This window comes from Sinohyriopsis cumingii, chromosome 1, assembly GCF_028554795.1.
Source record: "Sinohyriopsis cumingii isolate HCF-2022 chromosome 1, ASM2855479v2, whole genome shotgun sequence".
Taxonomy (NCBI): domain Eukaryota; kingdom Metazoa; phylum Mollusca; class Bivalvia; order Unionida; family Unionidae; genus Sinohyriopsis; species Sinohyriopsis cumingii.
This window is the reverse complement of record NC_142961.1, coordinates 186410064-186426694: the sequence shown is the minus strand read 5'-3', so window position 1 is coordinate 186426694 and position 16631 is coordinate 186410064. Positions and strand designations below refer to the sequence as shown.

The window sequence follows — 16631 nt, the reverse complement described above, 5'->3', positions numbered from 1 at the left end:
GCCATGTTTGATATCAGATCAGCACCATTTTCATTTAGGGCATATTATACCACAATATGAAACTCTATGTCGAGTATGTGACTTTCCATTTCCATTAGGAGAAGCAGTGGTCACAAAGAATTATCAATGAACAAAGGACTGACAAACACGGGGGAATACCAGAAACACTTTTCTGAAAAATAGGTTACAATGACCTACTTTTGTATAGCTGTATTTGCTCTGCTTAAGACAAATCCACATAAAGTGTAGGTGAATTAGGGTTCAAGGTATTGAGGATGTAGTGAACAGTTAGATGAAAATACAAAGGTTATTCAAGTGTAAATTAGGCTACTTTGGCCTAGTGTCGGAATGAATAAGTTACCATCCTTGATATGCCTCAACATACCCACTTTCATGGTATGGCTAAGTTCTTTCACTGACATGTATCTACATATCAATTTCATAAGTGTAGGTTACATCAAGTCCAATATATAAACTGTGTAGTGAACAAACAGCTGAAAATACAAAACTCACTCAAGGTTCAAAATAACCTAGCTTTGGAATAGTTCAGTGTTATTAAGATGCATCAAGTAACAATTTTCATGAGTGTAGATGAAACAGTGTCCAAGACATACCAGGTAAAACAAATGAACAGCTAAAAATACAAAAGCCACAAGGTTCAAAATGACCTAGTTTTGGAATGGTTCAGCTTTATTAAGATGCATCAAGTAACAATTTTCATGAGTGTAGATGAAACAGTGTCCAATACATACCAGATAAAACAAATGTACAGCTAAAAATACAAAAGCCACAAGGTTCAAAATGACCTAGTTTTGGAATGGTTCAGCTTTATTAAGATGTATCAAGTAACAATTTTCATGAGTGTAGATGAAACAGTGTCCAATACATACAAGGTAAAACAAATGTACAGCTAAAAATACAAAAGCCACTTGAGAATGAAAACTGGATCACACTGACCCTATGTTGTGTGGTTAATTACTTTTACTTAGATGTATCCACTTACCAAGTTTCAGGATTATGGGCAAAAAAGGGTCCATGATGTTGAGGGTGTAATGAACAAACAGTTGAAAATACAAGTCACTCATGCATGCAAATTTGGTAATAGTGACCTAGTTTTGGTTTATCTGAGTAACTCTTCCTTAAATCAGGGTTCCCTTGCCTTTTGAACCAAACATTTCCAGTTCTTTTCTTTACTTTTTTCTGGATGAAATTTATTTTTTCAAGGTTCACTTATGAACATTCCTTAATTGAATTTGAGTACATTTTGACTTAGAAAACATGCTTTTTAAAAATCAAAAGCTGTTTTTATACTGAGACTCTCTCACACCTGAATTAGGAACATTGCCATCTACTAAACCACAGGATGTATCACTAGGAACAAGTATTACTATTAAAATTTATATAAAATGGATGTAACTTATTTAAATTTATAGAAGTTTTTCAATTTTTACTCTGTTAAAACTGCACATGTTCAAATAAAAGTTTTTAGAAAATGACTTTTAAATTTTATCAAGCTGCCATAAAAAGGTCTGTATCATATAAAAAAGAATGATTAAAAAGAAAAAGAACTGACTTATGCTGGGCTCATGAAATGTTTGCCCATGCACTCCCTGGGTTGAGTGAGTTGCAAAAGATACCCATCCATGTCAGTACTACCACGGCACTGGCAACTGATGCAAGTTTGATACTAGATAGGACCTGCCATCTTCACTCTAAAAATAATACTTTTATGATCGGAATCCATTTAGTCTGCATCAGGTACATGTATAAAAATAAAAGTGAGCTTCCTCTGAAAAGTAGGAAAAATAAAAAGTAATCAATAATTTATGTGTATGAGATTGTTAATCAATGCTGAGCTTCAGAGCTTGTTAAAAGTAGAAATGCATGCATGTATATTCTTCAGGTGTGAACTTGTATCTACTTGGCTTAGGGATGAGTAAGCAGTAACGTTTTGCTTGGCAAATAACCAAGATGATGAGTTGTTTTCCTGAGCCCTGCTTACATTTGGTTGGTACCTGATAAAAACAAAATTATTTAAATGGCGAAAAAGGAATATAAAAAGGCAAATTTTAAATGCACATCATTATGTATACCACTTTACTTTAGTCAAGTAGTTTCCATCATACTTACTAATTTATCAAGAAGTTCAAAATTCAAAACATGCAAAAGATTAAAAAGCTTTTTAAATAGCATGCAAATGTAATAAGATAATGTACATATGCATATATTGTAATAAGATGATGTACATATGCATATATTGTAATAAGATCATGTACATATGCATATATTGTAATAAGATCATGTACATGTACATATATTGTAATAAGATCATGTACATATGCATATATTGTAACAAGATCATGTACATGTACATATGCATATATTGTAATAAGATCATGTACACATGCATATATTGTAATAAGATCATGTAGGCATGCAAATATTGTAATAAGATCATGTACACATACATATATTGTAATAAGATCATGTACATATATATATTGTAATAAGACCATGTATATATGCATACATTGTAATAAGATCATGTACACATGCATATATTGTAATAAGATTATGTATGCATGCATATATTGTAATAAGACCATGTATGCATTCATATATTGTAATAAGACCATATACACATTCATATAATGTAATAAAATCATCTACTTATGCATAGAAAAATGCTTGTAAAATATAATTTGCAATAGTCAAGTTGTGTATGTGTTAATGTGTGAAGTTCAAAAAGACCTTTTTGAACTTCTGAGTAAGATCGGTTGCCCCCCAAAACTCCTCAGCATGATAATCTCTTTCCATGCAGATATGAAGGGAACAGTCCTGTATGATGGATTATCCTCAACTTCCTTCCCAATTAACAGTGGTGTGAAGCAGGGCTGCGTGCTGGCACCAACACTTTTTGGGATCTTCTTCTCCCTGCTCCTGTCCTACGCCTTCGACACGTCCACGGATGGCATATATCTACACACCAGGTCTGATGGGAGGCTGTTCAACCTGGCACGACTGCGCTCAAAGACCAAAGTGAGAGCTGTGCTCGTCAGGGAGATGCTTTTTCCAGATGACGCAGCTCTTGTGGCCCACACCGAGGAAGCCCTCCAGAGACTGGGAGACCGTTTTGCTGTTGCCTGCACGCAGTTTGGTCTCACAATCAGCTTGGAAAAAACAAATGTCAGCGTGCAAGATACCACCATTGCCCCTTCAATCAAAATCAACGGTGTCACCCTGGAAGCAGTCAACAACTTTACCTACCTAGGGTCAACCATCAGCAACACTCTCTCGATTGATATGGAGCTGGACAGAAGGCTTGGAAAGGCAAACACCATCATGGCTCGATTAACAAAGAGGGTTTGGGAAAACAACGCGCTGACAGAGCACATCAAGGTCCGAGTCTACCAGGCCTGCGTTCTCAGCACCCTTCTATATGGAAGTGAGACGTGGAGTACCTACATGAGGCAAGAACGCCGGCTCAACTCCTTCCATATACGGTGCCTAAAACGCATCCTGAAAATCAGCTGGCAAGACCGTGTTCCACACAGCGAGATCCTGCAGCGTGCAAGTACCCCCAGCATGTACTCCCTGCTAATTAAACGCCACCTTCGATGGCTGGGTCATGTCCGACACATGGAGGATGGAAGGCTGCCAAAGGACATCTTATATGGACAGCTGGCCACTGGCATGAGAAGAGTCGGACGCCCTCACTCTGTTTCAAAGATGTCTGCAAGAGGGACATGAAGGCATGCAACATTTCACCCGATGGCTGGGAAGAGCTGGCTGAGGACCGAGGTACCTGGAGACTGATGGTAAACAATGGCATATCAGTCGCTGATGCGAAGAGAGGCCAGTTGGCGGCAGAGAAACGTAAGAGAAAGAAGAATGCAACAGCAACCACAGTAACGCAGACTTCCCAGTATGTCTGCACCAACTGCAGTAGGGACTGTCACTCACATATAGGCCTGCACAGCCACAGCAGACGTTGCCAACAGAGACAGACAACGCCCCAATGGCGCTATTCGCATGGTCTTTCGAGACCGAGTTGCCAATGATGATGATGATGATGACGAATGTGTGAATAGGTTATTCAGTGACAACTGGACAGGAGCAAATCATGTTGCTTCTTCTGAATGAGCTGTGAGGACATACAAATGTCAGAAATGCTTGCTCCATGGCTGGAATTATCTTACTAGAATATTCTCAGGCAATTATACATTATGTTAAACAGATTACTTGCAGCCTTTTACATCATACTGATACCAGGAATTTCAATACTCTTTTTAAGAAGGAAGGATGTGTTGTGATGTGATGTGATTTGGATTTTTAATGTAGCTTTAACAATTTTTCAGTCATATCGCTACGATGTCTGCTATGTGGCAGTTTATAGTGATGTCTAGCACTGGGGCATCATGCCGCAGACATGTAGCTGATGTCCCACCCAGTCACATTATCCTGACACCAGGCCGACCAGTCCTAACATTAACCTCTTAATGCTGAGCGCCAAGCGAGGCAGCTGTTAGTACCATTTTTGTAAGTTTTTGGTATGACTCGGCCGGGGATTGAACCCACGACCTCCCGCATCCGAGGCAGACGCTCTAACTACTAGGCCACTGGAGCAGTAAGAAGGAAGGAAGACTTGCACATACTGTACTGCACATTAAAGTGCAATGGCATAACTTCACATGAAAAAGGATTTTTATGTAATGTATTACTTACTGTGTAACTGTATACTTCTTAATAGCTATTTATCACACTAAGGGTCACATTTATTTGTGTCATAACATTATGTTGCAGCAATCATATACTACACTGTGACATAACACATAACAAAGGCACACAGCAACATTATTGTGCATTCCAAAGTTCTAATGTTATGAACATTATTGTGCATTTCAAAGCCTAAATGTTATGAACATTATTGAGCACTGCAAAGTCCTAATGTTATGAATATTATTGAGCACTGCAAAGTCCTAATGTTATGAATAAATTTGAGCACTGCAAAGTCCTAATGTTATGAATAAATTTGAGCACTGCAAAGTCCTAATGTTATGAATAAATTTAAGCACTGCAAAGTCCTAATGTTATGAATAAATTTGAGCACTGCAAAGTCCTAATGTTATGAATAAATTTGAGCACTGCAAAGTCCTAATGTTATGAATAAAGTTGAGCATTGAAAAGTAGTTATTTGATATAAAAAATCTTCATTTGAGAAAACATTTATGAAGCTTGTTAAATAGTAAGGCGTATAATATTAATAAATACTGTGTTAAATCTGACAGATGCAACTTTATTATTCTATTCCTGTGAATAGCTTTATTATTCTATTCCTGTGAATAGCTTTATTATTCTATTCCTGCAAATAGCTTTATTATTCTATTCCTGTGAATAGCTTTAATATTCTATTCCTGCAAATAGCTTTGTTATTCTATTCCTGCAAATAGCTTTATTATTCTATTCCTGTGAATAGTTTTATTATTCTATTCCTGCAAATAGCTTTATTATTCTATTCCTGTGAATAGCTTTATTATTCTATTCCTGCAAATAGCTTTATTATTCTATTCCTGCAAATAGCTTTATTATTCTATTCCTGTGAATAGCTTTATTATTCTATTCCTGTGAATAGCTTTATTATTGTGTTCCTGTGAATAGCTTTATTATTCTATTCCTGTGAATAGCTTTATTATTGTGTTCCTGTGAATAGCTTTATTATTCTATTCCTGTGAATAGCTTTATTATTGTGTTCCTGTGAATAGCTTTATTATTGTATTCCTGTGAATAGCTTTATTATTGTATTCCTGTGAATAGCTTTATAATTGTGTTCCTGTGAATAGCTTTATTATTCTAGTCCTGTGAATAGCTTTATTATTGTATTCCTGTGAATAGCTTTATTATTGTGTTCCTGTGAATAGCTTTATTATTGTATTCCTGTGAATAGCTTTATTATTCTATTCCTGTGAATAGCTTTATTATTGTGTTCCTGTGAATAGCTTTATTATTGTATTCCTGTGAATAGCTTTATTATTGTGTTCCTGTGAATAGCTTTATTATTCTATTCCTGTGAATAGCTTTATTATTCTATTCCTGTGAATAGCTTTATTGTTATATTCCTGTGAATAGCTTTATTGTTCTATTCCTGCGAATACTGTATTTAAAGTAATTCCTTCCAAAAGGTATGTCCTTTTTCTTTGGCATATAAACCTTTGATATCTTTAGATTTTCTGGATATTCTGATAAAAAGACAACAGTTATGTAAATGTCATGAAAATACTTGTCCTTAGATAATTATTTAATAAATGAAATTAGAAGGAAAACAAAATGATCACAGAGACTGAACACACTTTCAAATTACCTATAGTCCAGTGAAAAGTAAAGTATTTGCAACGTCGTGTTAAGCATATACAGTTTATGTTATACATGTGCATAATAATACATGCAATGAGAGTAACTGATTATTGTATACATACTTCTGAGTTCTTTGAGAAAATCGAGCTGTGAAACCAGAAGCAATGATAATATTGTCACATTTGTACAATATTTCATAGCATGTTTCCTTATTTTGATGTTAACCATAAAAGGTCTCATTGTAACAAAACAGTGTTTGGATTATTTCTAACTGGAATCCGAAATGAAATGCAAATCAATGAAAGGCCATGAAATTGGAAGGCAACAGAAAACTAATAAAGACAAATAAATAGAAGTCCCTCAATGGGACTGATGTTATATTAGGCAAAGTGAATTTCCAGGTATTCAAGATAGGACTATTTCTTCCTTTTAACAGTCAAGTGTTGAAACAATTTCTGATGTTCTTCAGTTTATCATAATGATCATCTGTTCAGGAAGAGTAGCAACACAGTTTTTCTAAAGACATGGAGACAAAATGGGTCAGTGTTAGAATGCTATAAATGCTTCAGGTTTCACAGTTTTCTCATCCTCAAGATTGTAAGACAGATGCAGAAAAAATGATATTGTATATCCAATGCTCTACAAAAGTCAGGTACGTTTGAAAGCATATAAAAACATTGGACTAATACCATACATCTAACCAGCAAAAATCAAGAATGATAGGAGTTTCAAGTTTAACCTACACAGACTGGGTCTTAGTTGTGACTATAAATTAAAGAAAGAATATATTATGTGATTGACACAGACTAGGTCTTCTATATGACTTTAAAGGAAGAATCTAATATGTAATTGTAAATGTTAATGGTTTTGTGGAAAAGCTGTGTATATTATAAAATGCAGAGTAAGCGATAGATTTAACTGCCTACTTTGATGAAAATCAAAATACTTATATATAAAATGTGCTTATAACCTAAACTAGAAGCAATTAAAATGTTCATCTATATTACTACTCATGAAATTTTATGTGCCCTGTCAATGATGGGATATATTTAGCTTTCATTTCAATGGAACTGTTTGTAATCTATGCAGGTAATTCTCAATCTTACTCTAAGATGAATCCATATCAGCAAATATGCATTCGATAAAAATAATTCATTCATTAGACGCTGCCATAAAACAACGATCTCTGGTAAAGTCTGATTTGGGATAAATATCTTATCATTTCCAAAACTCTGGTAAAGTCCGACTTGGGATAAATATCTTATCATTTCCAAAACTCTGGTAAAGTCTGACTTGGAATAAATATCTTATTATTTCCAAAACTCTGGTAAAGTCTGACTAGAGATAAATATCTTATCATTTCCAAAACTCTGGTAAAGTCCGACTTGGGATAAATATCTTATCATTTCCAAAACTCTGGTGAAGTCAAACTTGGGATAAATATCTTATCATTTCCAAAACTCTGCTAAAGTCTGACTTGGGATAAATATCTTATCATTTCGAAAACTCTGGTAAAGTCCAACTTGGGATAAATATCTTTTCATTTCCAAAACTCTGGTAAAGTCCGACTTGGGATAAATATCTTTTCATTTCCAAAACTCTGCAGCTATCCAGGATTTAAAGAGTAAGAGTTGCAGATGTTAAAGAATTAGTAAAGACCAGCACCTAAGCCTTGGGGTTACATGTCCATGCACTGACCCACGTGATCCTGGCCTCTCTCTTTCACTGGGTGATCTGTCCATCCCTGGGGGTAGGGGAAGGGGACCATTCAGCATTCCTGAAAAGAAAGACAGATGGAAAAAAATTTTAAAAATACTGAATCTAAGAATTTGGAAAAACAAAAAGACACATCTTGACTACGAACCTGATATGAACAGTTTCATGATGGTTCCTAGGGATATCTTGAACAGTTTTTGAAAAAAATATTTATACTCCAGACACAAATGTATGAATAAAGGATACTGGCATAAATTGATGGACAGACAGAAAGAAATAGAATATAATAATAAACTAGAATTCCTAATGACCTAAGATAAATATAGATTGCTAGTTGAATTTCCATATAAAGTTTCATTGAGATATGCTAGACAACCTTTTTAGTTTTGCTCTGGAAATGACAGTGAGACGGATGGATGGATGAGTGAAAACAACCAGCAGAACTATAAATAGTAAAAGATACATCCAAATTATTAATTTAATATGTGTAATACATTTCGTAAATGTATCTTGTGTTTTAGAGTTTTATTCCAAAAATAAAAATATTAATAAAGACTGGATGATAAATCAATAAAAATATGAAATTCTGAAATTGAAATGTTGTGAACAGCAAAAAGCTTATGGAATATTTGTCTACTATGTGCACTAAATTTCTTTAGTTTTTGGAGTTATGCTGAAGAATGAAAAGTGTTATGAATGTGCAGACAGAGAGAATCCATTTCTAAATTTTACTGCACCAACTGCACTGAGCAGTGGACAACAAAAAGAGCCATTGGAAGATAGAAGATTAAATCTGCAAACTGGATAAATATGAGCAATATGGCCCTAAAGTACAAAATATTATGAATCATCTAAGAAGTAGGTTACAGTCACAGTGTTGATACAAGTACAGACCATCTATCAGGATGCATTTATATACCAAGGTGTATGGACCATCCATCAGGATGCATTCATATACCAAGGTGTATGGACCATCTATCAGGATGCATTTATATACCAAGGTTTATGACAGTGGAGGCAAAAGAGACCAAGATACAAATCTGAATTTAATAATACAACATGGTTATGACAACATGAATGATGACAAAGCTACAGCAAAATTTCAAAGCTGAATTATTGGTTGAAACTAAAATGCAGTGACTCTTGAACTCACTGCCACAAGAATGAAAGAGATGCTGGACAAGTCGCTAAGAAGAATGTCACAAATATAGTCCATGCAGCAAAATCAGCCCACTACACTACTAAGATCATGGAAAGTTCCAGCTGCAAAGAGCTCTTTGAGATTACTAACAACCTAATGTCAAGGAACAAATCTACACCACTTCCAACTACCTTGTCTCCAGTCGACTTTCCAGGCATGTTTGCAAATTTCTTCCGTCACAAAGTACAAACCATTAGAGATAAGCTTGACACCATAATTTCAATTGACTTGTCATCACCATACAGTTGGGATACAGAATTTGAGCGGCAACCATTAGCAGCATTTGAACCTGTCTCTATGGATTTCGTACGTACAATCCTGATGAAGAGTGCACCAAACTCCAACATCACAGCTGCCTGAGTGCTTAGATCCAATATTGCCTTCACTAACTGATGTTATTAATACCTCTCTCCCATCCGGGGAATTCCCATCATTTTTCAAAACTGCCATTGTCAAGCCTTTGCTGAAGAAACCAACACTAGACCATAACGATTTAAAGAACTACCGCCCAGTTTCTAATCCCCCATTCATATCAAATATCTTAGAAAAGGTTGTTCTTTCCCAGCTTGTATCTCATCTAAATTCAGTCTTTTTAGCAATGTACAACCTGCATATAGCCCTTGCCACAGTACTGAAACTACTCTTCTAAAAGTAGTTAATGACATTCTCTCTGCGTTGGATAGCGGAAAGATTACAGCCCTCACCCTCCTTGATTTGTTTGCAGCATTTGACACAGCAGACCATGATATATTACTTCACCATCTCCAGCATGTATTTGGCATTCATGATACAGCCTTACTGTGGTTCAAGTCCTACTTGGTCAACAGGACATAACTTGTGTCTGCAAACGGAATACACTCCAGCCCAGTTGATCTATGTTGTGGTGTTCCACAGGGGTCTGTTCCTGGACCTGTTCTCTTCTATACACTCAGCCGCTCTCAAATGTCATAGATCATCATCCAGTGCTTCACCAATTGTACGCTTATGACACCCAAATATACAAATCTAGCCACACAACTGAAGTTAACACTACCATCCAAGGTGTAGAGAGGTGCATTTCTGATGTGAAATCATGGAATACATGTAACAAGCTGCAGATGAATGATGATAAAACTGAGGCCATTCTGATTACAACACAAAGACTTTCTCATTCCCACCCTTTACCTCAAACAATAAATATCAGCAACACCAACATTAATTCACACAATCAGTACGAAACCTAGGTGTTACTCTGGACAGTACTCTCCCATTGCACCAACATGTCATGAACTTATGCAAGGCTGCATATCTTGAGCTGAGACGCATCAGCTCCATTCGCAAATATCTTTCAGTTGATGCCACTAAAACACTTGTGTGTTCATTAGTACTTTCAAGACTGGACTAATGTAACTCAATTCTGTCTGGTTCATCTCAATATCTACTCCAAAAACTTCAATAAGTTCAAAACACAGCTGCTCGGATCATACTTAGAGTACCACGATCAGAGCACACCTCCCCGCTGCTCTGTACCCTACACTGGCTATCCATTCGATCCAGAATCAAACACAAAATTTGTTCTCTGTGCTACATTTCACTGACGAACTCTAGTCCAACATACCTATCTGACCTCACCCATGTGTACACACCAGCAAGATACTTACGCTCCTCTTCTGACGATCTTATACTCATTATTCCCACTACGAAAACAAAGTCATATGGACAGCGTTCTTTTGCATACCAGGGCCCAGCAACATGGAATGAATTGCCCACTGAACTTAGACACAAAGACACAGTGATCCCATTCAAGAGTGCTCTTAAAACTAACTTATTTCAACTGCAAGAACAAACTTAACGACCCAATAATGTTTCCTACCTTAAATATGTTCAGCATGTTTTTCATGTTTTCTAATTTCATGGTGTTTGTTTTTGTAATCATATGATTATATGTTTTTTATCTTATATGTGTTGTCTAATGTTGTAAAGCGATTAGAGCTTCTAAAGATTAGGCGCTGTACAAAGTCCTCATTGTTATTATATGAATAGTACCCTTTTGAAACTTCATTGCAGGTAAGACAGATACCACTGTCAGTCTCTTGGACTCTGATACCCTATCTACTATCTGGGGAGACAATTACCACTGTCAGTCTCTTGGACTCTGATACCCTATCTACTATCTGGGGAGACAATTACCACTGTCAGTCTCTTGGACTCTGATACCCTATCTACTATCTGGGGAGACAATTACCACTGTCAGTCTCTTGGACTCTGATACCCTATCTACTATCTGGGGAGACAATTACCACTGTCAGTCTCTTGGACTCTGATACCCTATCTACTATCTGGGGAGACAATTACCACTGTCAGTCTCCTGGACTCTGATACCCTATCTACTATCTGGGGAGACAATTACCACTGTCAGTCTCTTGGACTCTGATACCCTATCTACTATCTGGGGAGACAATTACCACTGTCAGTCTTTTGGGTTTTGATATCCTATCTACTAGCAGGGAAGACAATTACCTCTGTCAGTCTCTTGAACTTTGATGTCCTATCTACTAGCAGGGAAGACAAATCAGTCCCTTGGACTTCAATACCCTAGCTACTAGCAGGGGAGACAGATACCACTGTCAGCCTTTTGGACTTTGATACCCCACCTACTAGCAGGGAAGAGAGATACCACTGTCAATCTCTTTCACTTTGATACCCTATCTACTAGCAGGGAAGAGAGATATCACTCAATCTTTTTGACTTTGACACCCTACCTACTAGCAGGGGAGACATATATCACTGTCAGTCTCTTGGACCTTTTGATATCCAATGTACTAGCAGGGAAGAAAGCTACCACTGTCAGTCTATTTGACCTGATACCCTATCTACTAGCAGGGGAGACAGATACCACTGTCAATCTCTTGGACTTTTTGATCTCAAATATACTAGCAGGGAAGAAAGCTACCACTGTCAGTCTATTTGACCGGATACCCTATCTACTAGCAGGGAAGGCAGATATCAGTCTCTTTGACTTTGATACCCTATTTGCTGGAGGGAAGATAAATACCACTGTCAGTCTGTAGGATTTTGATACCATACCTACTAGCTGGGAGAAAGATACCAGTCTCTTGGACTTTGAAACCCTACCTACTAGCAGAACTAAGAACCCTTAGTACAACACAGAACTTAATACCTGGAGGTGGCATTCCTCTTGTAGGCAAAGGTCTTATCAACCCTGAAGGGCCTTGTATGAACCTTCTTTCTTGGTCTGTCAACCTGAAGAAAAGAAAAAGAAAATGCAAGAAAATGTCTGCATATAGACGAGAGAAAAAAAAAACAACAACATACATATATTGATACCATATAGATATATAGTAATTAGAATAAAATTAAGCTGATCTATCTGATACATGCTCATCTTTAAAGCATGATTTATTTCACACACAACTCATATTGGTTGGTACTTAACAGGCATATAAATTAATTTCTCAACATAAGTTGTAATAAGAAACTTGACAGTAAACTATTCATCATAAAAACGTCATAGCATCAGTTTCCACACAAAGGCTCAATATATTTTCATATTTCTAAGTATTTAAATTCTGGGCAATACTTTTGTTGTCAGTGCTCAGAGTATACTATCTTTGTTTTACTCACATTTACAATCAATCTATATCCCCAAAGTAAATATAAGTATATATTTATTTGCTTGAAATATGGTCTCACTTTTGACGAAGTATCCCATTTTCATGTCTTGATTCCTTCAGTTCTCTTTCTGCTGCTCTAGCTGCCAACTATTTATAAAAAAAAACAAATTATGTAACAAAAGCATCTTATTGCGACATTCTTCTAATATAACCTATTGATTTGTTATACAATTCTGAATCTGACACATTTAAATTCTATGATCTCCATTATAATTTTCTTGGGCAAAACTTTGCCAAAAATGATTATCTCAAAGGATAAATTTAAAAAATGAAATAATTCAAAGGCAAAAAATTTAATCAAACTAATAAACCTTGTGCAATTTTACAGCTCTCAACTAGCATGGAAATATATGTTCTGTAAGAAGGCAACTTATTTACATAATTTTGCCACATATCTTATTCTGTTTTACCTTTCTTCAAGAAATCTTTAAAAATCTCTGCATGGGAAGCTTTTAAAGTACATGTACATGATCAGTGCAACAAAAAGCATACTGAGAAGTCCACTGTGGCAAAGTTCTCAATGCTTTCCACCTCCTGTATAGACTTAAAGTCAAGTACAAACAACAAAAACCCAGATCTACCATCACACAACAGATCAGGGTAAATGTTGTTTGTTCTCCTGCTTACTGCTAAAAAAACAAGTGCTGATACATTATGTGACAACATATCTGGGTCTGTTCAGTTTGTAACTGGACTGGACTTATAAGTTTGTAACTGGACTGGACTTATAAGTGAATACATATTATGTGACAGCAGATCTGGGTCTGTTCAATTTGTAACTGTACTGGATTTATAAGTGAATACATATCATACATTATGTGACAGCAGATCTGGGTCTGTTCAGTTTGTAACTGGACTGGACTTATAAGTTTGTAACTGGACTGGACTTATAAGTGAATACATATCATACATTATGTGACAGCAGATCTGGGTCTGTTCAATTTGTAACTGTACTGGATTTATAAGTGAATACATATCATACATTATGTGAGAGCAGATCTGGGTCTGTTCTGTTTGTAACTGGACTGTATTTATAAGTGAATACATATCATGCATTATGTGACAGCAGATCTGGGTCTGTTCTGCTAGTAACTGGACTGTATTTATAAGTGAATACATATCATACATTATGTGACAACATATCTGGGTCTGTTCTGTTTGTAACTGGACTGTATTTATAAGTGAATACATATCATACATTATGTGACAGCAGATCTGGGTCTGTTCTGTTTGTAACTGGACTGTATTTATAAGTGAATACATATCATACATTATGTGACAGCAGATCTGGGTCTGTTCAATTTGTAACTGGACTGGATTTATAAGTGAATACAGATCATCATAAATTATCTTGCATTTCAGCTTTATCATACCATCATTAACATTTTTAAATAATTTGTTCCATCCATGACAAGCTGTATGCAAAATAACTAAATCATTTCATCACTTTCAGTTCTTAATTCATTCCTTTTCCAGGTTTGGCCAATGTGGGTATGTGAGAAAGCTTGCCAGCAGCTTTCCATTGATCAGTGATTCTAACCAGGGTTTCCCCATGTTCTTCCTCCACGTTATACTGGCTGCCATGTATAGCCTATCATGAGTCGGATAAAAAGGTATTAAACCCAAAACAACAAAATATTCCTTTTCTTTTAGACTGAACACTAGCCTTGAAAACTGCACAATGAAAGTGTACAATAGATAAATATGTCCACCAATATTTGAAGAACTTACCCAATTTTCATGAGCCTTCTTTTCATTTGCAGCAATCTGAAATAAGAATTTACAAAGATGTAATTCGCTTCAGTTGAGAAATGACTGTAACTGCCTGTAATTGTTTTGCATGTGGCTATAAATTTTTCTAATGATCACACTGATAGGGTACTGTACCAATATGATTCAAAGTCATGTGTCTTCTACACCACTTGCTGTGTATAACTGAAACATTTGAACAATATTAGTATGTATACAGTTTGTACCTTTATATCCTAAGAGATCCTGTTTTGCTCGAGTAAGTAAAAAGCCATAGCATAATAAAATGTTCAGTCAAGACACTGCCATACCCAGTAAACTTGGTAGGGTGCAAGTATAGGTGGAACAATTTTGATGTTCTACATTATAAACAAACAAAATGTCAGATAGTTCCAATGAGATGGTAATTGTTCATGCTTAATTCCTTTCTCTGCCAAAACATCAGGGCCAGTTTCCAATTACATTATTGCACTACATATATATTTCATATTGAGCAAAATGAAAAAGGCGAATTAGTATTTACAAAGATAAATAAGAGAGGTTCTGCTGAATGCCTTGTCCCAAGTGTGACCTGACAATGATGTATCCCTTCATCTGAAAACTTTAACAAAAAATGTAACTATGTTGACACCATTGTCATCACTGTTTAAATGATATATAATGCTAATCATGCTGCTGCAGGTGAAACAATAAAATCAAAAGAAATACAATTCATTGTTCTCTACGTACATTTTTTTTTGCTGAAAAGTAAAGGTTTCTCTAAAACATTTTATTTAATCTAGAAGATAACAAATAGACACACTTTATACATGTAGTTTAAAGGCATTTTATTTAACCATGAAGAAAACATACAAAAACACCTTATATATGTAACTGTCTCATGAGGATAATAAAATCTAAATATTTTTTTATTATATACAAATGGGATAGCTAACTAGTTTTTCAAGATTTACAATCACACATACTTTAGTCCATGAAATAACTTACTGTATAAACTTCTTCATCAGATGGATCGAACTGCAAACAACATAGACCCTGATTTGCCATCACATAATGTTCTGGCTAAACTGGGTCTATATCGTTTGTTTTCCTGATAGCTCTTAACAAACTGTAGAGATCCAGAGCTGCTGGAGCATTATACAAGGGCAGGTCTGGGTCTATATAGTTTGCAGATGGAACATATATATATATATACAAGTACAGACAGAAGGACAAAACCCACTAGTATTAAATTTTCAATATCTAGTAAAAGGCAATATTCAATGCAAAATTACTTTTTTGAGGATGCTAATGTTATGAGAAAATAGGAAAATTAAATATGCATACAAATCTCTATTACTACCATGCATCAGTGTTTAAGATGGTTACCATGGTGACCATACTGGATGTCAGATCAGTATTCAAGATGGTTACCATGGTGACCATACTGAATCTCAGATCAGTATTCAAGATGATTACCACGGTGACCATAATGGGTCTCAGATCAGTATTCAAATTTAGCTAGTTTGTTTATGGTTTGATCAGTTTTTCAGCATCATAAAATTCTAAAGGGTGTATAATATAAATCAGCAGCAAGTCATACAAACAACCAAGATGTATATCATTGATAAGCATGTGTTCTATTCAGTAAGTCTCTTTAGTCATCCACAGACTCGATTATAATGCTTGGACAATGTGGAAAGGTTCTCAATAATCAAGATTACCTTCATGTTTTGTCACATCTGTGCAAGCGAATTGCAAGAAATTAAAGAATAACAGACTTCATCATCCTAAATGCTTAAATTGATGATAATGACTGAAGGTCTGATATAATTGCAATTAATACATTTTTTTTTGTAGCTGTAGGAAATGTCTAAACTGAAATTTATGACAATGACAATAAGGGCACTGCCTCAGTATCTGCTTTAGTAACATTAATGATAACTTAATACCATAAAAAA

The 16631-nt window shown here is 35.6% G+C and overlaps 1 protein-coding gene across 5 annotated transcripts in view; it reads right to left on the bottom strand.

The window, feature by feature from the left end:
• The window catches only part of LOC149808534 (uncharacterized), a 185706-nt gene that overhangs the window by 16485 nt on the left and 152590 nt on the right, over nt 1–16631 (bottom strand). For 4 of the 5 annotated variants that reach the window (XM_089978672.1, XM_089978707.1, XM_089978701.1 and 1 more), the window contains 4 exons: nt 14674–14709; nt 12962–13029; nt 12429–12511; nt 8017–8128 (listed from right to left, as the gene is read on the bottom strand). In XM_089978672.1, the coding sequence (XP_089834798.1) occupies nt 8017–8128; nt 12429–12511; nt 12962–13029; nt 14674–14709 (299 nt within the window). The remainder of the gene's footprint in view (nt 1–8016; nt 8129–12428; nt 12512–12961; nt 13030–14673; nt 14710–16631) is intronic. The other variant, XM_089978692.1, reaches the window with a different exon arrangement.